We start from the raw sequence: 26,671 nt of genomic DNA, 5'->3' as shown, positions 1-26,671 counted from the left end.
AGTAGAATTTGGGAGGCCAGCCCAGGAATATGTGAGAATAGTCATGTCCAGAAATAACAAATACAAATGGGTCAGACATAAAGTTGAATAATGTTAGAGGTGGAAAGAAGCAGTCTTAGTGATGACATCAGAATGAGGTGGCGAGTTCATTTCAGGATCAAATGTGACATCAAAGTTGCAAACAAACTGGATTAATCTCAGATTGTTGCCATGCAGAACAATAAGGTCAGTAGCTAGGGAATGAAGTTTTGATTGGAGTGCAAAAGCAACGGCTTATGACATTCCTATATTATGTTGGAGGAAAGATCTGCTCATACATGTGAATGGATGATGGATAAGCCATCTGATAACTTGACAGTATTGGAGGAGCTGAGAGAAGAAATAAATGGGTGCAACAATCACTAGGAGTTCAGGAATTGTCAACAAAGAAAAGCATATAAATGAGAAGTAGGAAGCCAGGGATAGATCATTGGGCAACACAAGAGATAATGATGCTGGAACATAAAAAGAAGCCATTGCAAGTGATTCTCTAGTTAAGTTTTGGACAGCACTATACTTTCCCTCTACATCACTTGCAATTGCAAAGCCGAGGGAAAGAGTCCTGTTCTCTCCCTTTCCCACATCCTGTCCTCATTAAGATTATGAAGGAAAAAAGGAGAGATGGGGAGATAGTGTGAAATAATCAAATAAAAGATCTGTATGTCCTGTGCGAACCTCAGTTATCTGGGGGAATTACTGAGTCTCCTGCTTCACTCCTCTTGGACCCTACACAGGTCTCATGGACTGCTGGTTATAAGGGTGGGACAATAGCTTGTACTGCAAGAGGAGCAGAAAGCCAGCCAGCAAGGTTTTCCCCCAACAGACTGCATATGTTATATTGTATTCTATTTTATACAAAGCCAAACAGAAAAGCCACATGCTGAATAATAAAGTTGTAGTTTACAAGGTACTGAGCGGACGTTTCAACCCTGGCACACTCTTGTAAAAGTGTTCGAGTGCGAGAGCAAAAACACAAGACTCTTTTCAGCCGCATCTTGTAAAAGCGAATTAGTGGATTCATAAAGATGAACATGATGATTAGAGGAACAGTGGTTCAGCTTGTTGATGTATGATTATACCATTATGTTTAATAGACAAATGTTAACCTTTAAGGTGAGGAGTGGGCACATGGTTTGGGATCCCGCCATGGTTCTGCCTCATTAATAAAAAGAAACAAACAGTCTAAAGGAAGTATTTATGGGTTTTAAGTCCAGAATACCTCAGTCAGTAAGGGTAATTGCTAACTAGTTTGCATATACCTGGTTTCTTCCCCATCCCCTGGAGCGCAGGAGGAGACAATGCAATGAACTGTGGTCCCCACAGAGTAAAAAGGTGAGCAGGAAGGTTTCTGCTAAGCCAGCTGATCAGATTGGTAGAGCTCTCCCACCCTTTACTTTTGGTTGCTCCCAGGGACCATCACTAGGAATTGTTCCTGCGAAGGCTAAAGGCAAGGAGACTGAATTGATGTTAGTTACAATCTCTCAAATAACATGGATTGCTTTTCCTCCAGACTTATTAATGCAGCTTCTTCCCACCAGCTCAGTAACCCCTCCAGCCTGCAGCCCTGTGTTACAGATTAATCTACACGGATGTCATAAATATAGGTATTGTTATCATTACATTACTAGTAACCCAATCACCTCAACTAATAATCCAAAGACTGAGAGCTTACACACACCACGGCTGTTGGAGAATTTGAATTTATTTTGAAAGTATGTCTGACTGTAAAAAGTTGTCTCAGTAAAAGCGAGTACCAAGCTGTCGGATTGTCGTTAAATACCCAACTATTTATTTTTGTCGATCAGGAAGTTACATCAATTGTTCCAGCAATTTGGTGACAAGGTCTACTACCTTCTTCCTATAGCACCACGGTTTGGACAATAAGTATTAGCCTTAGTGATACACAAAGTCAGAAATGTAAGTAAATAAAAAGCTGATTAAACCCTCATAGCTAATTTCATGGTACAGTCATCTCTCCCAACCAACACCTTGCATTACTGACTGCCTATGCTATTGCTCATCCAGCTCCCTCACACTGTTACCCAGTAACTTTATCTCCATCAAGCCAGCATTCTTTTTTTATGATTGGAGTAATCCTGTATTATACGCACATTGTGCGTTGTGAGTGGGTGCTGTTCTGGAGTCATTTCGTAAGTTGATCTGTGAGCAATTCAGAACACCGTGCAGGACAATATAAAGGAGCCATCCTTAAAGATAAGAAACTTTTGCATGTTTAAAATTATGCACCTGTATGAGATCACGTTTGTGAGTATAAGCATTCATAAGTCAGGCGTCCATAAAATGGAGAACTGCCTGTTCTTTCATTTCTAAGACCGGGGTTTGATGCTGGTACAGATTGGAAAAAAAATGACCCTCCCTATTGCTTATGTTGTAAGATCAAGACAGTCTTGACAGTATATATTGAGATCTAGTTGGGTTGTCGGTCTCAGAATCAGAGAGGAGGAAATACCACCCTAATGCATTATGTGTTATTCTGCTTACAATAGACTATAAGCTCTACTTTGTATTGAATCTGTATGTACATATGATAAAGTTGTTTGATAAGAATTGAAGATGGAGCTTTATTCTGTATCTAACCCATATTGCAGCTATTCTGTGAGTATTGAAGAGAGACTGATGTGGGAGTTATACGCAGTATCTAATCTGTGCTATATCTTCACTGCAAGTATTTAATGGGATGATACAGAGGGAGCTTTACTGTGTATCTAATCCTGTTATGTACCGACCCTGGTAATTTTAAACAATATGGAGGGAACATTGCTCTGTACCTAACCCCTTGCTATGCTTGTCCTGGGAGTGTTTGATGAGGACAATGGGGAGGAACCTTTACTCTGTATCTAACCGCGTGCCGACCCTGTCCTGGGAGTGTTTGATGGTGACAGCGTGGAGGAAATTTTACTCCTCATCTGTAAATACATCACTAATGTGAGTCTGCCAGTCTTTAAAAGATACATCTTTTAATGTTTAAAGCAAATTTTGATACTGCCATGTTGTAGCAGTGCTGATGTGTATTAGCTATTTATGAATGTAAAGTTTCCCTATCCAGAAGTTTTGGTAATGATATCATCTGTCTGATTCTGTTTTAAGTAAAAATAGGCAAAGCAATTTTGGCAAGTTGGGCTGGTTATCTCATACCACCTCAAACTTGATACTACGACCATAATTTAACTCAATTAGATAGACAAATAGAAAATATGAGTAGGGGTAGGCCACTTGGCCCTTCAAGCCTATTCCACCATAAATCACAATGAAAGTTGATCATCCAACTTGGTACCCTGTTCCTTCTTTCACCCCATACCCTTTAATCCCTACAGCCAATATCTAACTCCTTTGTGCAAACATTCAACATTTTGACCTCAACAGCAGTCTGTGGCAGCAAGTTCAACAGTCCACCACTCTCTGATATTTCTCCTCATCTCAGTCCTAAATGGCTTACCCATTATTGTTAGACTGTGATCCCTGGTTCTGGATTTCCTGGTCTTCAGAAACATCCTTCCTGTTTGATTCAGGGAAGTAATGACCTAGTGGTATTATCGCAAACTATATTTCCAGAAACGCAACTAATGTTCTGGGGTCTCTGATTCAAATCCAGCCATGGCACATGCTGAAATTTGAATTCATTTAAAAATGTCTGGAATTATGAATCTATTGATGACCATGAAACCATTGTCGATTATTGAAAAAACCCATCTGGCTTTCTAATGTCCTTCTGGGAAGGAAATCTGTCTTCCTCAGCTGGTTTGTTCTACATGTGACTCCAGAGTTTAGATCAGAGTTGTGCTGGAAAAGCACAGCAGGTCAGGTAGCATTCTTCATCAGTAAGGGCTTTTGCCCGCAATGTCGATTTTCCTGCTCCTCGGATGCTGCCTGACCTGCTGTGCTTTTCCAGCACCACTCTGATCTAAACTTTGGTTTCCAGTCTCTTTTCAAACGTCTGTCCTGCCATCCCAAGAATCAGCTGGTAAAGCTTTGTTGTGCTCCCTCCATAGTCAAAACATCCTTCCTCAGATAAGGAAACCAAAACAGCACTGAATGCTCTAGGTGCAGTCACACTGAGGCCCTGTACAGTTGCAGCTCCTATACTAGAATCCTCTTGCTGTGAAGTTGTCTTTTTCACTGCATGCTTCCTTTCAGCGACTGGTGTACAAGGATATCCAGGTCTTGGTGCACATCCTCCAATCCCAAATTATCTTAATTCAGGTAATCTGCCTCCCTGTTTTTGCCACCAAAAGTATGTGGACTTGAAAAGATGGAACAGTGGAGATCCTTTATTCCAAATGAAGTTAATTCAGCATGGTGGCTCAGTGGTTAGCACTGCTGCCTCACAGCTCCAAGGATCTGGGTTCGATTTCAGCCTTGGGCGACTGTCTGTGTGGAGTTTGCACATTCTCCCCGTGTCTGCATGGGTTTCCTCTGGTTTCCTTCCACATTCCAAAAGGTGTGCAGGCCTGTGAATTGGTCATGCTAAATTGCCCATAGTGTAAGGTGCATTAGTCAGGGGTAGATACCGGGAAATAAGTCTGGGTGAGTTACTCTTTGGAGGGTTGGTGTGGACTTGTTGGGTTGAAGGGCTGTCTCCACACTGTAGGGAATCTAATCTAATTTCCTCATTGTTAACAATTGTGTCAACCCAGTTGAGCTTGTAATATCTGGCTACTGGAAATTGTCTAGTGGGTCTGTTAATACCTTTCACCAGAGAGAGCAGGCAGATGCTGTCTGAGATTCTAAATGTGGAGGTCCTAGTTCCATTTCATTCTGACACCATCATGACATAGAGAAAGTGAGGACTGTAGATGCTGAGATAAGAGTCGAGAGTGTGGTTCTGGAAAAGAACAGGAGGTCAGGCAGCATTCAAAGAGCAGCAGAATCAATGTTTTGGGCATAAGCCCTTCATCAGGAATGATGTCATTCAGGAATGATGCACCACACTCTTGACCATCATGACATAGTTCTTTATACTCATGTTCAGGAGCTGTTAGTAAAGAGACATGATTTTTTTTACTTCATAGCTTGTTAGACTATGTCAAGAATGGTTAAGAGTCAGCTAGATTGGTGGTCATGTGTCATCACATGTAGGCCAGATCAGGTAAGCTTGGCTGGATTATGATCATGAATGAGACCAGCTTTATATATCAGATTTAATTGTTAATTAATTGAATTTAAATTTCTCCACCTTCTGTGGTTGGATTTGAACTTGTGTCACCAAAGTATTTTTCCAGGTCTCTGGAACATTAATAGTAATTTAACATCCCTGAATCCCCCATTATCAACATACTGGAGGTTACCATTAACTAGAAACTCATCTGGATTAGCCATATAAATACAGTAGCTACCAAAGCAGCTCAGAGGCTGACAACACTACGGCAAATAGCTCACCTACATCCCTAAACCCTGTCCACCATCTACAAGACACAAGTCAGGAATGTGATGAAATATTCCCCACTTGCCTGGATGAGTGCAACTCCAAGTTTGACACTATCCAGGACAAAACAGCCTACTTGATTGACATCACACCCACAGGCATCCACTCCCTTCACCCCAACACTCAGTGTAGCAGTGTATACTGTCTACACATGCACTGCAGAAATTCAGCAAAAGACAGTATCTTCCAAAACCATGACCAATTCCATCTAGAAGGACAATGGTCGCAAGTTCAAGGGAACACCATCACCTGCAAGTTCTCCTCCAAGCCTCTCACCATTCTGACTTAAAACATATTGCTGTTCCTTCACTAATACTGGGTCAAAATCTTGGAATTATCTCCCAAAAGGCATTGTGGATCAATCTACAGCAAATGAACTGATCAAGAAACAGCTCACCACCATCATCTTAGGGGCAACTAGGGTCAAGCTTGCCAACCAGCAACCACAAGTGAATAAAATAAAAAGGAGCAACATTATGAATAAGTAGCCAATCATCTAATTCCAAAATCAGATTTTAGTATCAACTTATTTTTATCCCATGTCTATTATGTTAGATTTTTTCTGCATAGTCTGACTTTTGTGATTCATCAGTCCAGCTTTTGACACCTCATTGTATGACGTCTCATCAGTATGACAGCCTTAGGAGAGAGAGAGAGTTCCAAACTTCCATTATTCATGATGTATAAACATGTTTCTGATATCACTCCTCATGGTTAAGTTCTTTAGCTTTTCGAAGGTGCAGTCCCCATCTGGAGATATCCTGTCACGAATGCTACATGATTTAACAGGAGTGAAGGGAGTTCCTAAGCACAATTCTTGTAGCACTCTGCTCCTGATAGCTGTTTTGTTTCCCATTTATTAAGAAACATAGTTGGTAATTGTGCTGCAATTGCCAAAGATTGAAAGAAATTGAAGGGAAGATGAAACCAACAAAACTGAAATGAGCAGCCTTTGGTTTTGAGGTCTATAGAGGAAGGGGAGGCCAAGGGATGTGAGAAAACCCTGGGGAAGAACAAGTGATGATTTGGAGGTGCCGTTGTTGGACTGGGGTGGGCAAAGTTAAAAATCACACAACACCAGGTTATTGTCCAACAGGTTTATTCGGAGGCATTAGCTTTCGGAGCGCTGCTCCTTCGTCGGGTAGCTGTGGAGCAGGATCATAAGACACAGAATTTATAGCAAAAGATTACAGGGTCATACAACTGAAATGATATATCGAACAAACCTAGATTGCTGTTAAGTCTTTCATCTTTTAGAATGGGTTGCAGGTTTCGGTTCATTAATATGTAAATCCCAGGATTTCTTTTAAGTCACATTCTCGAGATAACTTAAGGTTTTCAGAAAAAAAATCTCAGCTCAGATAGTGCGTTAAAGGTGTGAGGTTAGAGTCTGTCTGCATCCTAATCTTCAGTCAGACTGGTTCTATTTCCAAAGTAGGAATTTATAAAATGTTATATGAAGTATGAAATTTGTTAGCTTTTTAACAAAGTTAAAGTGAGACAGAGGAAGAAGAATGAGTACAGCACATAGGGAAAGCATTGCCTGAGAGTTCCCCTGCAAATCAAGCACTATCCCATCTTGAAAATAAATCACTATTCCTTCATTTTCACTAGGATAATGTCATGGAAAACTTCTTTAAAAAATCAAAAGAACTGCAGATATTGTAACTCAGAAACAAAAACAGAAGTTGCTGGAAAAGTTCAGCAGGCCAGGCAGTATCTGCGAAGAATTAGAGTTAACGGAAGGATTCTGAGGAAGGGTCACTGGACCGGAAACGTCAACTCTGATTTCTCTTGAGATGCTCAGACCTACTGAGCTTTTTCCAGCAACTTCTGTTTTGGTCATGGAAATCTTTCCCTGACAGCATTGTGGATGTCATGAGTTGCAGCCATTCAGGAAGGCAGCTGACAAGCACTTTCTCAATGGCAATGCATGTCAAACTTTGCAACAACGCTCACATCCTGAAAATGAATAGAAGAAACCGTTTAGGATGCTTAATGCTTTTGGAACTTACAAGGCAAAATTTAGAGCAAAATTTAGAATAGAATTAGTCATAGCCTGTATCCTTCAATTAGAACTGAAGAAAGGTTGCCAGACCATTTCTTAAACATGATCACTGATCACCACTCTTCCAATTTATGACCCAGTTTTCTTCTCCCATGAGCTTTCATTTTAACCACAAGTCTTTTGCAAAGAATTTAATGAAATGCTTTCAGCCATATTAATTACCATCATCTACCAATTCTGTTATATCCTCAGAGCTCTGCTTAACTTGTTAGACATAGCTCACCTCTTATGAAGCCATGGTGGCCAGGATTTATAGCCTTACTGCTGTTTAATGGACTTGAATTGCTTCCTTTATAATACACAACTGTGCTTCCCTTCTTAGATGTCAAGGGAAAGAGGCCTATAATTCCCAACATTGTACCTCTGACCTTTTCCAAAGATTGTAATAATATTTTCAATTTTCAGGTCCCTTATTATAGCATTTGCAACTTCCCATCTTTTGCACCACTCCTTTCCCCAATCCTATGAAAGATTTTCATTAACATCTGCTTCCAATAGAGCACAGCAGAACATTGAAGAAAAGGCTGTTCAGCCTATCATATGATTTTTTTTCTATAGATTTCATTTAACCAACCCTTTCATAGGTTTAACCATAGCTCCCCACTCCATCTTCCTACAAATTTAATCCCCCTTCCACAGCCACTTACCCATTTCTCAAGTAAGGAATTTGACCCAACCATTCAATTTCTTTCCACAGCCCCTGCACATGCCTCTGCACTCTAAACTATTGCCTACAATTTATTCCTGTGAAGCATATACTACATAAATATCTATGCAGAGACCATGCATAATGACCATGTCATTGTATCGCAAAACACAGGCCCAGTCCAATGTGCAGGGAACACAGATTCAAATCCTACTAAGGGAGCTGTAGGGATTTGAATTCACTTACTATACAAAGAGCCATAGAGGTTTTACAGCACAGAACAAGGCCCTTCGTCCCCTCATGTCACCATCAATCATCAAGCATCTTTCTATTCAAATCCTTTTTTCCTGTACCTGGTCTGTACTCTTGTGTGCTAAAGCTTTTCATCTAAGTATTAGTTAGCTGTCTTGAGCGTTCCTGTCTCGACTACTCTTTTAAGCAGTGAGTTCTAGATACCCATTCTCTGGATGAAAAGTATTTCCTCAAATTCTGTCTAAACCTCCTGCCTCCTACCTTAAACTTGTGCGCCTTGGTTATTTTTCCCTCTACTAATGGGAAATGTTACCCCCTATCTACCTTGTCTGTGCCTCTTAAAACTTTGTACACCTCAATCAGGTCACATCTTCATCTTCACTACCCTAAGGATAACAACCCCAGCCTTACTAGTCTCTCTTCATAACAGAATTACACCAGCCCAGACAACAAACTGGTCAATCTCCACTGCACACTCTCCAGTGCAATCACATCCTTTCTATAATGTGGTGACACAGTACTCCATCTGTGGCCTAACTAATGTTATAAAACCTCCTTGCTTTTGTACTCAGTAAAGACAAATATCATAAATGCTGCCTTAATCATATTATCTACCCATACTGTTGCCTTCAAAGTCACTCTGATCGGCTGTACTTCCTAGGGTCCCCAATCATTCAACATGTACTCCCTTGTTAGCTCTCTCAAAACATATCACTTCACACTTTTCAGGATTAAATTCTGTTTGCCACTGTTCAGCCCGTTTGTTTCATCCTCTAGTTTAAAGCTTTCCTCCTCACTATTTACCACACCACCAATTTTCATGTAATTTATGAACTTAGTGATCATGCCTCCTACATTCTTGTTTCAGTTATTAGTATACATACAAACAGCAAGGGACCCATCGTAGAACCCTGCCACTGGACACTGGTTTTGAGTTTAACCATCACCCTCTGGCTTCTGCCACTAAGCAAACTTTGGACCCAGTTAGCCAAATTGCCCTGGATCCCATGGACTCTTAGCTTCTTAACCAGTCTGCCATGCGAGACCTTGTCAAACGCCTTACTGAAGTCCACACAGACTACATCAACTGTACTATCCTCATCTACACACCTGGTCATCACTTTGAAAATTTCAAACAAATTTGTTAGTCATAATTTCCTGCCAACAAAGCTTTGCAGACTATTCTTGCCTCTCCAAGTGGAGATTAATTCTGTTTCAGAATGATTTCCAAAGATTTCCCTACCACAGATGTTGAACCCACTGGTCTGAAATTTCCTGGTTTATCCTTAACACCATTATTGAATAATGGTACTGTATCAGCTGTCTATGAGGCCTCTGACACCCTTCCTGTGGCCAGACAAAATCTGAAAATTAACAACAGAGCCTGTGCAATCTCCTCCCTTGCCTTCTACAATAGCCTGGAATACATCAAGGCTATGGGCCTAGTGTGGGATAATGAAACGAGCACAGATTGTCGTGTATCTTTGGTGGTACAGACTTGAAGGGCCTCTATTGTACTGTATGATTCTAAAATTTGATTATCTTGTCTGGGGCCTGGGGATTTATCCACTTTCAAGCCAGCTAGAACTGTTAATACTTTCTCTCTCTCTCTCAAAGCTAATTCGTTCAAATATATCACATTTCCCCTCCCTTATATCTGAACTACCACTGTCCATCTTTATTGTGAATACAGATGTAAAGTACTCATTTAAAAGCTCAGCTACATCTCTTGCTTCTTTGGTCCTTAATGGGCCCTACTCTTTACATGGTTATTTTCTTGCCCCTCATTGACTTTTAAAATGCCTTTCAATTTTCCTTAGTGTTACCAACAATGATTTTCATGTCCTTTCTTCATCACTTTGATTTCTAAGTAACACCCTGCACTTTCTATACTCCTGTAGGACATCTGCTGTTTTGAGCCCCTGGTATCTGCCATAAGCTTCCTTTGTTTTCTTTATCCAATCCTTTATGTATATGCTATTATATTCTTGATATGTGGGGTTCTCAGTATTTGTTGGTACCACCATTCCCCTTTGACCCTGCACTTTCACAAGTGCCTTTTTGAATGTCTTCCATTGCTCTGATGTGGATTTTCCAGCAAGTAGCTGATTCCAGACTAGATTCCCACAGCTTTTCAGCTTGACTTTGTCCTTCTACATCACCTCTGCTGTACCTCTACTCCAAACCCCAACCCTCTGTCAAATGAATTTAAAACCTCACCAACTGCACTAGTAAACTCCCAAAAGAACATTAGAGCCAACATGTGGAATTAAAAGAGTTTGTGTGTGTATATGCAGCAAGATCTCAACAGCATTTAGGCCTGGGCTGTTAAGTGGCGAGTGGCATTCATGCATACACGTAGCAGCTAATAGTCATCTCCATCAAGGCAGAATCTAAACATCATCCCTTAACATTCAATGGCACTACATTACCGATTCCAATCTTATTAACATTCTAGTGGTTACCGTTGACCAGAGGCTGCACAAGCCGTGTGGCTACAAGAGCAGGTCAAAGGCTGGAAGTTCTGCAATGATGAACTCACCTCCTCACTCCCCAAAGCCTGACCACTGTCTACATGGCACAAGTCAAGAGTGTGCTGGAATACTGCCCATTTACCCAAATAAGTGCCGCTCCAGTCAGAAGCTTGACACCATCGTGGACAAAACAGCCCATTAGATTATAGCTCCATCCCCACTGCATTAAGAATTCTGTCCCTCCACCACTGACGTACTGTGAGTACAGTAAGTATCACAGATGTATGTAGTACAGATGCACTGTAGCAACTTACCAGGACTCGTTACCACCTAAACCCACAACCCTGTTCCTTTCTGAGCCACACACCATCCTAACATATATTCCTCATTGTTCCATCATAATTGCTTAGTCAAAATCCGTGAACTCTCTTCCTTAACAGCACTGTGTGTGTACCTACAGCACATGGACTGCACCAGTTGAAGAAGATAGCTCACTGCAAACTTCTCAAAGGCAATTGAGGATGGACAAAGAATGCCGGCTTAGCCGTGGCAATAAATATAATCATAAACATAATAAATAAGCATAATTAACAACCCATGAATTTTTTTATTAAATTCAATTTCTTAAAGCCTGCCTCTGCTTATTCTTAATGGACGTTTGTTTTTCACACTGTCTTACTTGAGGATTCACTTTTAGGAATTCTTCAACACTGCTCCCAAACAGAATGAGGCCATGACTTTGCACACGCTTTAGTCCTGATTTTGGAATTGCTAATGCTAAAATAAATTGTCTGAGGATGGATTGTACACTATAGCTGTAAAATATTTTGATTCCAGATTAACACTGAATTGAGTTGTAACACATCAAACCTCCCTCTCACGTACCTCACCCGACTTATTGAGTCATAGAGATTACAGCATGGAAACAGATCCTTTGGTCCAACCCGTCCATGGTGACCAGATATTCCAACACAATCTAGTCCCACCTGCCAGCACCTGGCCCATATCCCTCCAAACCCTTCCTATTCATATACCCATCCAAATGCCTCTTAAATGTTGCAATTGTACCAGCCTCCACCACATCCTCTGGCAGCTCATTCCATACACGTACCACCCTCTGCATGAAAAAGTTGCCCCTTAAGTCTCTTTTATGTCTTTCCCCTCTCACCCTAAACCCTCTAGTTCTGGACTTCCCGACCTCAGGGAAAAGACTTTGTCTATTTACCCTATCCATGCCCTTCATAATTCTGTAAACCTCTATAAGGTCACCCCTCAGCCTCCGACTTTCCAAGGAAAGCAGCCCGAGCCTGTTCAGCCTCTCCCGATAGCTCAAATCCTCCAACTCTGGCAATATCCTTATAAATCTTTTCTGAACCATTTCAAGTTTCACAACATCTTTCCCATAGGAAGGAGACCAGAATTGCATGCAATATTCCAACATGGCCTAACCAATGTCCTGTACAGCCGCAACATGACCTCCCAACTCCTGTACTCAATACTCTGACCAATAAAGGAAAGCATACCAAACACCTTCTTCATTATCTTATCTACCTGCGACTCCACCTTCAAGGAGCTATGAACCTGCACTCCAAGGTCTCTTTGTTCAGCAACACTCCCTAGGACCTTACCATGAAATGTATAAAAACTGCTAAGATTTGCTTTCCCAAAATGCAGCACCTTGCATTTATCTGAATTAAACTCCATCTGCTACTTCTCAGCCCATTGGCCCATCTGATCAAGATCCTGTTGTAATTGGAGATAACCCTCTTCGCTGTCCACTACATCTCCAATTTTGGTGTCATCTGCAAACTTACTAACAGTACCTCTTATGCTCGCATCCAAATCATTTATGTAAATGACAAAAAGTAGAGGGCCCAGCACCGATTCTTGTGACATTCCACTGGTCACAGGCCTCCAGTCTGAAAAACAACCCTCCACAACCACCCCCTGTCTTCTACCTTTGAGCCAGTTCTGGCTAGTTCTCCAGTCACCATCAGATCAGTGTTTTAATTCCAGGTTTATTAATTGAATATAAATTCTATCAGTATTTGTGGTGGAATTTGAACCTGTGTTCTTCAGAGTTTCAGCCTCGGCCTAATCTGTTGACACTACCACTACTCTGTCATCCAAGCTATTAACTTGTGCCTTAATTCCTTGAAAGTAAAGTTGCAGGTAGAGATGGTAGTGGAGAGGGCATTTGATACTCTTGGTTTTATTGATCAGTGCATTGAGTGTGGAAGTTGGGAGGTCAAGTTGCGACTGTGCAGAACATTGGTTAGGCTACTTTTGGAATACTGCATACAATTCTGGTCTTGCTGCTACGGGAAGGATGTTGTGAAAATTGAATTGAATTGAATTTATTGTCACAAAAGCTTTGTTTTGTGAGCAATACAGGCAGATCACAGAGTTAAGTAGCATAGATAAGTAACTAATAGGGTAAACAGTGGCAAAAACAAAAACACAGGTTCAGGCCAATGTTAAGAGTTTGTGAGTCCATTCAGTATTCTAACAGTAGGGTAAAAACTGTTTCAAAACCGGCCGGTGTATGTGTTCAGGATTCTGTACCTTCTCCCCGATGGTAGAGGTTGTAGAAAAATATTACCAGGGTGGAATGAATCTTTGGGACTGCTGGCAGCCTTTCCTTGACAGCGGGCCTGGTAAATGGATTCCATAGATGGAAGATTGGCCTTTGAAAGGGTTCAGAAAAGATTTACAAGGATGAGGCCAAGGTTGAGGATTTGAACTATAGGGAGAGGCTGAATAGGCTGGGGCTAGCATCGGAGGCTGAGGGAGATGTTATAAAGGTTTATAAAGTCATGAGGGGTATGGATAGGGTGAATAGCCAAGTCTTTTCACCAGGGTGGAGGAGTTCAGAATTGAGAAGGAAAAGATTTAAAAGGGACCTAAGGAGCAACTTTTTCTCGCAGAAGGTGGTGTGTGTGTGTAGAATCAGTTGCCAGAGGAAGTGGTGGAGGCTGGTAGAATTACAACATTTAAAGGTATCTGGATGTACATGATTGGGATGGGTTAGAGGGATATGGGCCAAATGCTGGCATATGGGACGAGATTAGTTAAGGATATTTGGTCAGCATGGACAAGTTGGACTGAAGGGCCTGTTTCCTTGTTGTATAGCTCAATGACTCTATGACTCTAATTTACACCAATGGCAAAAAGAGATAATGTCATTATTTATCATATTGCTGTTTTTGCAAACTTGCAGTGCAGCGAATTGGCTGCCACATTTCCTGCATTACAACAATTACTGCATTTTAAATGATTCTAAAGCACTCTGGAATGTCCTGAGAGCATGAAGGGTGCAAAATAAATGCAAACCTTCTATTTATCTATTTCTAACTCTTTTGAAAGAAAAACCAACCCAGCCCTATCTCACTTTCTCTTTCCACTTCTGCCTCTTCCCCCTCGAGCTCCTTGATGCCATGGGCTATACCAGTAGCTTAGTGCATGGTCACTGCACCTTCCTAATTTGTAAATTGGAGTTAAAGTAGTTTACAAATAGTGCCTCTACCCTTAAACCGTCAGGTTGGGCATAGTTTGCGGCTCTCAGTAAGGCTCACAGCGCAGCGGCTCAGCATTGCATTGGCTGTCTGCTGCATTGCAACAGGGCAGGCGAAAAAGAGAGAGCTGAAGAGATGAAAAGCTAATGCACTGTTGATTTGGAATGTCTTGAATTATTGTGTCCGAAGTATGAATAGAGAGAGAGAGAACCCGACCCTGTTTTTGGAGAAGGGTTAGGGGTGGTTTCGGGGGAGAGGTTGTGTGAGAGAAATAAGACAGAAGCCTTGAGAATGGCAGGGTTTGCAGACACTGAATAGCAGGTGCCTCCTAACCTGAGCACCAAGGGCAGGTGACCTCTCCCGCCCAGAGAGACTCCGTTCACATTACAGTCACTGTAATTGAGATTGATCGCGGTGCCTTAACCCTGCTATTTTTCACTGTCATCCCTAGTGTTTGGAAGCTAAGAATGGGGACACTCACACAAAGTGGCTTCGTTCTCGAGTAAAATACCCTTTTGTTGGGGTTGTGTTTATGATGTAATGGGGAGCATTAGTTGCAGAATTAATAAGGGTTTTTTTGTGATTTTGCTCTCCTGTGTTCAGTGAAAAAAGTAATAGTTCTCCCTTTCCCCCACTTCCTTTCCTAAAACTTGTGTGTCAGCATCTACTGCAGTTTTTAAAGCATTTTGATAAATTTCAACCTGTTCAGGACAGGCACAAATTAGGAAGATTGACTTTAATGAGAAAAAAGAGAGCTCCTGCTATCTGTATTCCAGACAGCTGGTCCTTGTATTGAGATAAATATCCTCCTAATGGTTATTAAGTCTCCTTAGTTCTATAAACTCACCAGAAACTCATGAAAAATCACTGTTCAGTTTATCGTACTTGGGTAACAAGCTCCATTTGGAACTATCTGGGGCTCTTAAGACTGCAATTACTTATCCTTTATCCTCCAGGGTTAGACTAAATAGGGAATCATTAGTTTGGCAAATAAGCCTGTGGAAGGCTAGTCATGGCAATGTATCGAATGTAAATCTGGTACTGATTGGTAGTGAATAAAAAAAAGAGAGAATGAGTCACTTAGGAAGCACTACTGCTGTTTCTAATCCATTTGAAAAACACAAGTCCAACAGCCGAATGAGGATCACTGTTCTACAATGTGGGCAAGATGCAAAGCAAATCTTTGGTGTTTCAACAACTCTTACACCAGAAAAGAAAAACCCTCAAATTTTATCTTTACGATTTCCTTTTCTTGCAACAAGCCTTTCCCCTCCTGAAAGCACTTGTTGTATCCATACATCTTCTCCTGGTCTGAAGAACACTCATACCAGCATCAAAACATTAACCCTGATTTCATTTCTTTGCAGATGTTGCTGACCTGCTGAGCATTCTCTGTGTTTATTTCACCTCCACCATACTGTGTGTTGGCTCTGCTTCCTCCCTTATACTTTCATGCAGTTCTACAGTCAACATACTTTCTCCTGCCAAGTTAACACCAATGATTTACTTCCTGTGCCTAACCTTTAACTGTTAAGTCATTCTATCGTCAACCAATTTTGATTCCCTACACCAACTGGGACAGTTCAGTGTTTTCTCATGTCTCACTCTTTCTTTGTATTACAAGTATACTGTGACATTGCAGAAGTTCACCAAAGGTCCTCAGACAGCACCCTCCAAACCTATGAACACTTAGAGTCATAGAGATGTACACACAAAAACAGACCTTTGGTTCAACTCGTCCATGCCAACCAGATATCCTAAATTAATCTAGTCCCATTTGCCACTTGGCCCATATCCCCCTTAACCCTTCCTATTCATATACCCATCCAGATACCTTTTAAATGTTGTAATTGTACCAGACTCCACCACTTCTTCTGGCATCTCGTTCCATACACGCACCACGCTCTGTGCGAAAAGTTGCCCTTTAAGTCCCTTCTCAATCTTTCTTCTCTCACCTTAAACCAATGCCCTCTAGTTTTGGACTCCCCCATCCCGGACCTTGGATATTCACCCTATCCATGCTCCTCATGATTTCACGTAACTGTAAAAAGTCACCCCTAAATCTCTGATGCTCCAGAGCAAATGAGCCCCTAGCTTATTCAGCCTCTCCCTGTAGCACAAACCCTCCAACCCTTGCAACATCCTTGTAAATCTTTTCTGAAACCCTTCCAAATTTCACAACATCATTCCTATAGCAGGCAGATCGGAATTGCACACTGTAGAGTGGTCTAATCAATTCAAAGTTTGGGTGAAGATTTGTAGCTCGAGTGCTCGTTGTTGTGGTTCTGTTCGCCGAGCTGGAAATTTTTGTTGCAAACGTTTCGTCCCCTGTCTAGGTGACATCCTCAGTGCTTGGGAGCCTCCTGTGAAGCGCTTCACAGGAGGCTCCCAAGCACTGAGGATGTCACCTAGACAGGGGACAAAACGTTTGCAACAAAAATTTCCAGCTTGATCTAATCAATGTCCTGTACAGCCGCAACATGACCTCCCAACTCCTATACTCAATGCACTGACCAATAAAGGCAAGTATACAAAACGCCTTCTTCACTGTCCTAACTACCTGCGACTCAACTTTCAAGGAACTATGAACTTACACTCCAAAGTCTCTTTGTTCAGCAACACTCCCCAGGACTTTGCCATTGTATAAGTCCTGCACTGATTTGCCTTGCTAAAATGCAGTCCCTTGCATTTATCTAAATTAAACTCCATCTGGCACTCATCGGCCCATTGGCCCATCTGATCAAGATCCCGTTGTACTCTGAGGTAACCTTCTTCACTGTCCACTGCACCTCCACTACACTTCCATCACAAAGGACAAGGCAGCAGATACAATGGAACACCACCATCTTCAAGCTCTCCTCCAAGCCACTCACCATCCTGACTTGGAAAAAATTACTGTTCCTTCACTGTTGTTTTGTCACTATCCTGGAAATCCCTCCTTAACAGTATTGTGGGTCAACCTATAGCATATGGAGTGATTCAAGAAGATAGCTTACCACCACCTTCACAAGGGCAACTAGGGGACAGGGAATAAATGCTGGCCCAGCCAGTGTTGCCCATATCCCATGAGTTAATAAAAAAAAGTGGCTAACTTAGCAACATTTAGACTTCCCAGTCAGAAGGTCCAATGTTCAAGTCCCACTCCAGAGATCTGAGCAGAGAATCCACACTGACAGTGTATTACTGAGAGGATGCTGAACAGTCAAGAGGTGCAGTCTTTTGAGATGAGATACTAAATCACCTGACCGCAGAGTAAAAGTTCCCAGGGTGCTGTTTGGAAAGACATTCCTAATGAAGAGCTTATACTTGAAAATTCAACTCTCCTGCTCCTCGGATGCTGCCTGACCAGCTGTGCTTTTCCACCACCACACTTTTTGACTCATTATGTCACTGCCGTTTGAGGAAGCTTGCTGTGTGCAAATTGGCTTTTTAAATTATTCATTCTTGGGATGTGACCGTAGCTGGCCCATTGCAATTGCAACCATATTGCTGTCAGCCTGGAGTCATATGTAGACCAAACCACATAAGAACAGCAACTTGCTTCTGTAGAGGACATTAGGCTGTGGTGTTTCCTACATTATAACAGTGACAACACAATGAAAATGCTTCATTGGCTATGAAGCACTTTGTTCCCAAGGTTGTGAAAGGTGTCGCATAAATAAAAGATTTCCTTCTTTCTTGTAACGGACCTCTCAATGTAGTAGTTCTGCCCTGTGGTTCCAGCAGTGGTCACTGCTCCCACCTGGCAGATTGTCCAATTGTTTCTATGCAAGATGGGATCTCCTTCAAGAAACGGACAGAACTATTGTCTTAAAATAAGAAACACTGCCCTCACCAGTAAATTACTGTCAAGCAGCATCAGGATTGTGAGTGGTTTAGGGTTGGGGATATTGAGGGGCAGGACTGTGGCATCCCATAAAATCCAACCTGTGCTCTTATTTATGTAATTCAAGGTCCTGAGTCCCTTTTAAATGTTCTTTCAACTCGTTCTTCCAACTTCAGTCATTCATGTGATGTATTCCCGAATTTCTATACAGAATTGCATTCTTCATTTTCTATTGTCGTACCAGTTCTTCTGACTAAAATGTAACACTTCACACTTATCCAGAGTAACTTTCATTTGCTACTTGATTACCCATTCTTCCAATCTGACCATGTCCTGTTGAAATCTATCACTGCCCCCCCCCCCCCCCCCACCCCATAAGTCCTTCGAGCTTATAAATTTTAAATTCTGCCCTATATTCCCACTCCCTGTACTAAAAGTCTAAGTTATGAAAATTTATTTTATTCACTTGTGGGACGTGGGCATTGCTGGCTGGCCAGCATTTATTGCCCATCTCCAGTTCTCCCTCAAGCCGCCACCCACGAACAGCAGCAGTCCACAGACTGAAGATTGAATATAAATCACCTATCAAATGCCTTCTGAAAATCTTCTTATAAATCTTAGTACCTACGTTTCCCCTTAATCTTTTCTCATCTGTGCATGGCAGTAACTTCAGAAGTCAATGCTGGAGAGCATTACCTATTACTGAATCCTGAAGAACTCTGCTGGGTACCATTCACCTCTAGTCTCTGTTTCCTATTGCCCATCGAAACTTGTATCGATGCTGCTGCTATTCTTTTTATTCCACATTGCTGGCTGGCCTGTTATTATGTTTTTTTTATCAAATGCCTTTTGGAATTCTACATTCAACACATCAACTTCATTATCCTCTTTAACTCACTATTCCCACTTTAAAAAGCTCAATCGCCTTAGTTAAATACAATTTGTCTTTAACAAAACCATGATAGCTGTTGTTTGTTCATACTTATTCAAATGTCTGTTAATATTATCCCTAATTAGCAGTTCTGAATATTTTCCCGCCATTGAGGTTAACTGGCAAATTCCTGTAATTTGTTTGAACAAAGATGTAACAGTTATAATTCTCCACTTTTCTGACACTGCCCCACACCAATGGAGGATATTTATGCAATTACTTTCATAAGTGTCTGAGTCCTGATGGCCTTCATCCTAGGATCTTAAAATAAATACTTTGTGAGTTAGTTGATGCGCGAGTTTTAAATTTTCAAAGTTCTCATGTTTCAGGAACAATTCCATTAGAATGGAAGCTGGCGAATGTAATGCCTTTATTTAAAATGTGAGGGGGACAAAAAGCAGAAACTACAGTCCAGTTAGCTTAATGTCTGTTCAATGGAAAATGCTGGAAGTATTATTAAAGAAATTATTCTGGGCACTTGGGTAAGTTCAAGGTAATCAAGCACAGTCACCAATGTTTTGTGAAAGGGAAATTATATTTGACCAATCTTTTGGAACTTTCTGAGAAGGTAACATGAGTTGTGGATAACGGAATCAGTAGATATATTTAGATTTTCAGAAGGCATTTAATAGGTGCAAGGTGAAAGGTTATTCAGAAAAATAAAATCTCATGATATAGGGAGTAGCAAATTGGCATAGCTAGAAAATTGGCTGGCTAACAAGAAGCACAGCCTAAGGGTCTTTTTCAGTTTAGCAAAATGTAACAAGTGGATGGGCCACAGGTATCGATGCTGGGGTCTCAACTGTTTCCAATTTATGCACAGGATTTGGATGAAGCGGTGGAAGGTATGGTTGCCAATTTGCAGATGACGCAAAGATAGGCAGGAATGTAAGGTGTAGAGGTCACTTGAGGCTACAAAAGTATACAGATGGTTACATTAGTGGTCAAAGATGTGGAAAATGCAGTATGATTATAGGAAAATATAAAATTATCTGTTTTGTCAGGATGAATAACGAATAACTATATTATCTAAATGGTGAGGGATTGCAGAGCTTTGAAATTCAGAGGGAACTGGGTGTCCTTGTGCATGAATCACAAAACATTAGTTTGAAGTTTCAGCAAGTAATGAGGAAAGCTTCTATGTTCTAATATTATCATTTGTTGCAATGGGTTGATTAACCGTTGGAAGGTCATACTTCACAGGGTACCGATGACAATTCACAGGGTACCGAGATGAAGTGAGATACGAGTAGACTTGTATGGAGCAGTAATACTGCCCAGTTGAGTCAAACAATCTTTTTGTGTGCCGTTGAGTTTATTTACTTTGAAAAGAGACTTGACAGTGGCCAGTTTAAAGTTTTCAAGATTAAGGTGGATAGATGCAATAGGTCCATGATAAAGAATTTAAACATCAATACAAAAATATCTAAATTGAGATTAAGAAGAGATGAGTCAACTCTTGTCATTAAAGTGTATTTGAGGTATGAGTTGATTACTGAGCAAGGATTTTGAGTTAAATGGAAATGAAAAAAAATCATCATATATCTGAAAAATATTGGAGTTGGGGGAGTCAATTAGTGCCACTGAGATCAGCCAAACTAAGGAAAGTATTTTGGGGCTCAAAGCCTTTACAGAATCCTGAATCCCATGCTTTATATTTTTATAGGTTTTATTGTTTTCTTCTTCCTGAATAAAATTGTAATTCAAGGGCTGATCAGTCAGAGACATCCCCATTGAGAATAAACTCCCCTATCCTCCTTCCAAAGGCACTGTTTCAAGGAGAGGGTTAGTTCCATGCACTCCAGTATCTTACCAAGTAGAGGGCTATCATATAGGAACCAAGACACTCAAGGTTAACAGAAACATCCACTCTTTGACTCATCAGAGCTAAGTGTGTGCGACTATTCTTGCTTTCTTTCTCAGACCTGTGCTCTGTCATTCTCTGTCTGAGTCTGAAAAGATGTTGTAAAACTTGAAAGGGTTCAGAAAAGATTTACAAGGATGTTGCCAGAGTTGGAGGACCTGAGCTATAGGGAGAGGCTGAACAGGCTGAGGCTGTTTTCCCTGGAGCGTCGGAGGCTGAGGGTGACCTTATAGAGGGGCATGGATAGGGTAAATATCCATGTGACTCCCCTGGGGTCGGGGTGTCCAGAACTAGAGGGCATGGGTTTAGGATGAGAGGGTAAAGATATAAAAGAGACCTACGGGGCAACTTTTTCACACAGAGGGTGGTACGTGTATGGAATGAACTGCCAGAGGAAATGTTGGAGGCTGGTACAATTGCAACATTTAAGAGGCATTTGGATGGGTATATGAATAGGAAGGGTTTGGAGGGATATGGGTCAGGTGCTGGCAGGTGGGACTAGATTGGGTTGGGATATCTGGTTGGCATGGACAGGTTGGACCGAAGGGTCTGTTTCCATGCTTTACATCTCTATGACTCTATGAAGATAGCAGTCAAGCTATCTGTGTCTGTTCCCCTGTCAATTTACCTACCAGTATTATTGTTGCTGTTTTTCGTGTTCCTCTTAAGTTCCTTTTCCTACATTGCTAATCTCTGTTTTCTCTCTCTGCAATATCTTATCCCTACCCATCATCTGCACTTCCTTTATCTTTTCCTCTTCACCCTTCCTGTTTTCCCTCGCCTTTCTTTTCATTTCCCCTTTCCCTCCCCCTTTTTCCAATCCTCCCTCTCTATCTCAGTGAAAAGTTAAAATCACACAACATCAAATTATAGTGCAACAGGTTTGTGGTGGCACAGTGGCACAATGGTTAGCACTGCCTCAGGCAACTGTCTGTGTGGAGTTTGCACATTCTCCCCGTGTCTGCGTGGATTTCCTCCTGGTGCTCCAGTTTCCTCCCACAGTCCAAAAACGTGCAGGTTAGGTAAATTGGCCATGCTAAATTGCCCATAGTGTTAGGTGAAGGGGTAAATGTAGGGGAATGGGTCTGGTTGGGTTGCCCTTCAGAGGGTCGATGTGGACTTGTTGGGCCGAAGGGCCTGTTTGCACACTATAACTAATCTAATCTAGAAAGGTTTATTTGGAAGCACTAGCTTTCGGAGCGCTGTTCCGAAGAGTGTTAATTCAACATAGAAGGACAATGTTAAGATTAGATTAGCTTACTTTACTTACAGTGTGGAAACAGGCCCTTCGGCCCAACAAGTCCACACTGACCCGCCGAAGCGCAACCCACCCATACCCCTACATTTACCCCTTTAACCTAACACTACGGGCGATTTAGCATGGCCAATTCACCTGACCCGCACATCTTTGGACTGTGGGAGGAAACCGGAGCACCCGGAGGAAACCCACGCAGACACGGGGAGAATGTGCAAACTCCACACAGTCAGTCGCCTGAGTCGGGAATTGAACCCGGGTCTCTGGCGCTGTGAGGCAGCAATGCTAACCACTGTGCCACCGTGCCGCCCACTAAAAATCACACATCAGGTTATTGAATTATAACTTGGTGTTGTGTGATTTTTTTTTTAACCTTGTCCACACCAGTCCAACACTGGCACCTCCAAGTCTTAGAAGGACAGTGGCTTCGTCTGTCACTGGACTGAACAAAACTGAAAAGTGTGGTGATGGTTGAATATCTACAGATCAGTCACTTTGGCACATATCTGTAAATTATCTTTTTAATGTATATATTACAAAGGGAAGGTATATAGGTATAACGTAACTAGAATGGCCTCTGGGCTTGGTACAGTAGGAATGAATTACCTTCATTGTCTTATTGCTGCCCAGTACCTGCTGCTTAACTGATGGAGAAGGAAGGTTAAAGGCATCAGTGCAAATTCTAAAATTGTTTCAGAGACATGAAAACACAAAACAAGGTAGTCTGCATTGGGAGACTTGTGCCCACTAAATGGTCTTGGGTCAAACACAGGCACTTCCCTTCAGCTCATCCTAAACTTGCTCAAAAATGGAAGATATTGTTATTTGTATTTGGATTTCAGGTGTACGCTGTTTCACTTAGTTCAAATTGAAAGAATACTCGGATTCTGACAGAAGGTTGCTGTATTATTAAGGAAAATTGATAGGAGAAAATCGTTCATGGGGTGGAGGATTGAACTCCATTGAGGTGACACGAGATGGAATTAGGTTCTCTGCCTGGGTTGCATTTCCCAGCCTTCTCCGTGTCACCTCCCAACCGCCAAATAGCAACAACCAGCTTCCAACCTAACTCAAACTCTGAGTGTACCACAGATTCCCAGCTCATTCTGCCTGTATCACCAATGCTTGTTGAGTGGGAAAACATCATCTCAATATAGTTAAAAGATGGAAACTTTGACAGTGCAGTTCTCCTTCAGTCCTACATTGGAGTGTCAGCTTATATTGTGTGTTTACTTCTCAATTTTGTATGCAGATCAAATATTTGTGCTCTTATTGACAAGAAGGGCTGATTATCTGTTTAATATTTTGAGTGATCTCACATAAAACAGTGATATGATTTCCATTTATATGGCATCCTTCACAACCAACGAAGTACTTTCTGTTTTTGGAAATGAGACAGCCAGTTTGCGCACAGGGTGATCTTACACACAGCAAGATCAGAAAATATGTTTTTCATTTTGTTAATTGACTGGTAAGTATTGAGGAGAAAGTGAGGTCTGCAGATGCTGGAGATCAAAGTTGAAACTTTATTGCTGGAACAGCACAGCAGGTCAGGCAGCATCCAGGGAACAGGAGATTCGACGTTTCGGGCACAGGCCCTTCCTCAGGAATGAGCAGAGAATGAGCAGTAAGTATTGCCCAGGACACCCCCCTACCCCCCAAGAACTCCCCTCTTCTTTGCACCAGTGTCATGAATTCATTTATGGTCATCTGAGAAGGCAGAATGTTCCTTGGTTTGGTGTTCCATTGGGGAAACATGGCACGGTTGACAGTAGGGCACTGAAGTTTCAGCCTGCATTACGTGCATAGTTCCCTGGAGTGCTTCTGATATAGATGATTTTGCTATCCATTAAGCCATAAGAAATGAAGCAAGGAAAGGGATCAAACCATTTACCTCATCAAAAAGCTACATACAACAGCAGATGCAATAATGCTCTTACTTTTAATGTTACTAATCCCTGCCATGCTTGATAAGGTTGAACCAAAACTGCATCCCTTATTCAGTAGAAGGTGGATATCCAAGCTATTGAACCAATACACAGAAAGCTCCATCCTTAGAGCTGCTGTTTATTCCAACCACATAAGGCCATGGAATGGATAGCCATATTGAATGGTAGTTTTTAATGTTACTTTCCAAATTGCAGTACAAAAGCAGACAGCACTCACCAATAAGAATTGGATAAACTGACCCAACAGATAAACCCCTCATGTTCCTCCATTGTTAAAGTTATGAAACAACCTGCCAGCTTCCATATAACAGTACCTTTGGGGACATTCACCGCACTGACTCGAGAGGTCAAAAAGATGACCCACCACCTCCTCAACGAGAAGATAGGCTGGACAATAAATGCCAGCAAAGCCCATATAGCTAGAAATACTTTTTTCACAGATAGCTGTTCCATTTTTAGCCCTGTTTCTTTCACCTCCATCCAAATTTAAATTTTCATTCACCTTTGTCTGAGATGAGGTAAGAATTTCTTAGTCAAGAAGATTGTGAATCTTCGGCATCATTGACATATGTGTATCCCACTAAGTTGTGAATTCTCAGTTGATGGCAATATTCAAGACTGAAAGTGAGAGATTTTTGGACTCGAAGTGTATTAAGGGATGGGGATTGGGGTTGATGTAACTGATCAGCAGCGATCTTATTGAATAGTGTGGTAAACATAAGAGTGACAGGCAGAGGTATATATAATTCAACTATTTCGGACTTCAGCACAACTGATACAGTGAGCAGTTATGTTTAGCCCCTCTCAGGTAGAGTAAAGACGATTCTTCAGTGATTTATTGAAATTGAGAAGACTGTGAGTATGATGATGTACTGCCTCTGAACTCTCTAAGAAGGGGAAGAAGACAACTGAGCAGATTGTTTCAAATATTAAATAAATATACTGACACTATAGAAGTAAATAAATTTAATGAAAGCATGTGGAGCTTAAGAGTTGTAGGTAAGATTGCCAATGGCAGAAAATTGCAAGTTTAAAATTGCCAAAGATTTCTAACATTACACAGAACAAACTGTCAAACTGACAAAGCTGTTGGTGTGACTGAAGTATGCATTGTTGTCTTTTTCTTTTCTTATCCCTCCCATTTTTTAAAACTTTCTTCATCTGTGTCTATTGCCTGTCAGTTGTTGGCCCCCACCTCAAGTGTCTGGGTCTAAAATCACCTCATTTCTTTTTATTTCTGTTTTAACTCTGGTTCTTATTGCGTGCTGCCTGTACTTCGTGCCTTTCCCCTGCATTTTCTCACCCACTCCTCCTCTCAGTTGTCATACTGAAGACCCGATATCTCCCACAACTCTTTAATATTTTGGACATTCTCTCTAGTCTTTTTCCCAGTCCCTGTGTGTTTTCTCTCTCTCTCTCTCTCTCTCTCTCTCTCTTTCACACACTCTCCCTCTCTGTTGCTCCATCAACACCACATTCTTTCTTCCTATTCCCCTTTGTTTTTGTTTCATCATCGCTGACTCTTGTTTTCCAACTGGGTATTTGCTCGCTGCAGTTACCTTTACTGTCACACACATTAAGATTTCCAGATCTTTCGGAAAATGTAATAGTTACATCAAACAGTTTTCTTCCTAGTCAGATTTTCATCTTAAAACAAGCTGTAAACAGGGAGGGGTTATGGGTGGCAAGGGGAGATCGGAGCTTTTAATGTTCTCTTATTAGCATTCATAAAATCAGGTGACAAGCGTGTAATTTAAAAGATCCCACAGTGTGGGCCATGCGGGACAAAAAATCAAATCAGTTTAACAGAATTGAAAGGATTTCACCAGCTGTAGATTTTATTGTGTCGCGAAACCATTCGCAAGCTGTTTGTTCGTTCGAGAAAGAAGAGGAAAGAAAAACTATGAAGCTAAAACAGCCATGGGAATAAATTTTAGGTCGATTAGTACAGTTCCTAGCTGTCAAGGCTTGGAATTAATGGTGGTTTGATGACAGAATTTTTGACGGGTGAACAAAGGTGTAGGGGAGGAAGACATGCTTCCTTAGAAGAATGGTCCTCCTCTAGCTTAGCTTCACTGTCTGTGCTGTCATCCGTCTGCCAATCTCCCTGTCCATGGTTGTTTAGAGATGTTTTTATCCTCTTTTCTTTCCCACAGACTTTGCCAGATCCGGACCGGTGCCTGGGTTCCAAGGGGACACGCTGCAGTTGGCCTTCATCGACTTGAGACAAGTAAGCCTTTGTTTTAAATGTGTGACTGAAGACCGCAGTGCCTGCAGGATGCAATAGACGCTCGTCTTCGCAACACCTCCCCCCACCCCACCCCCCCCCCCCAACACAACCTTCCCACCGCTAGCCCAACTCCTCGGCCAGGGTCCTTGCCCGTTGTTGTTGATGTTGTTGTTGTTGTT

The 26,671-nt window shown here is 41.6% G+C and overlaps 1 protein-coding gene across 4 annotated transcripts in view; it reads left to right on the top strand.

The window, feature by feature from the left end:
* The window catches only part of exoc6b (exocyst complex component 6B), a 652,306-nt gene that overhangs the window by 526,942 nt on the left and 98,693 nt on the right, over nt 1-26,671 (top strand). For all 4 annotated transcript variants that reach the window (XM_043690482.1, XM_043690394.1, XM_043690575.1 and 1 more), the window contains exon 20: nt 26,419-26,492. In XM_043690482.1, the coding sequence (XP_043546417.1) occupies nt 26,419-26,492 (74 nt within the window). The remainder of the gene's footprint in view (nt 1-26,418; nt 26,493-26,671) is intronic.

This window comes from Chiloscyllium plagiosum, chromosome 1 (genome assembly GCF_004010195.1).
Source record: "Chiloscyllium plagiosum isolate BGI_BamShark_2017 chromosome 1, ASM401019v2, whole genome shotgun sequence".
Classification (NCBI taxonomy): Eukaryota; Metazoa; Chordata; class Chondrichthyes; order Orectolobiformes; family Hemiscylliidae; genus Chiloscyllium; species Chiloscyllium plagiosum.
The sequence above is the reverse complement of the archived record's forward strand: the minus strand, read 5'-3'. Positions and strand labels throughout refer to the sequence as shown.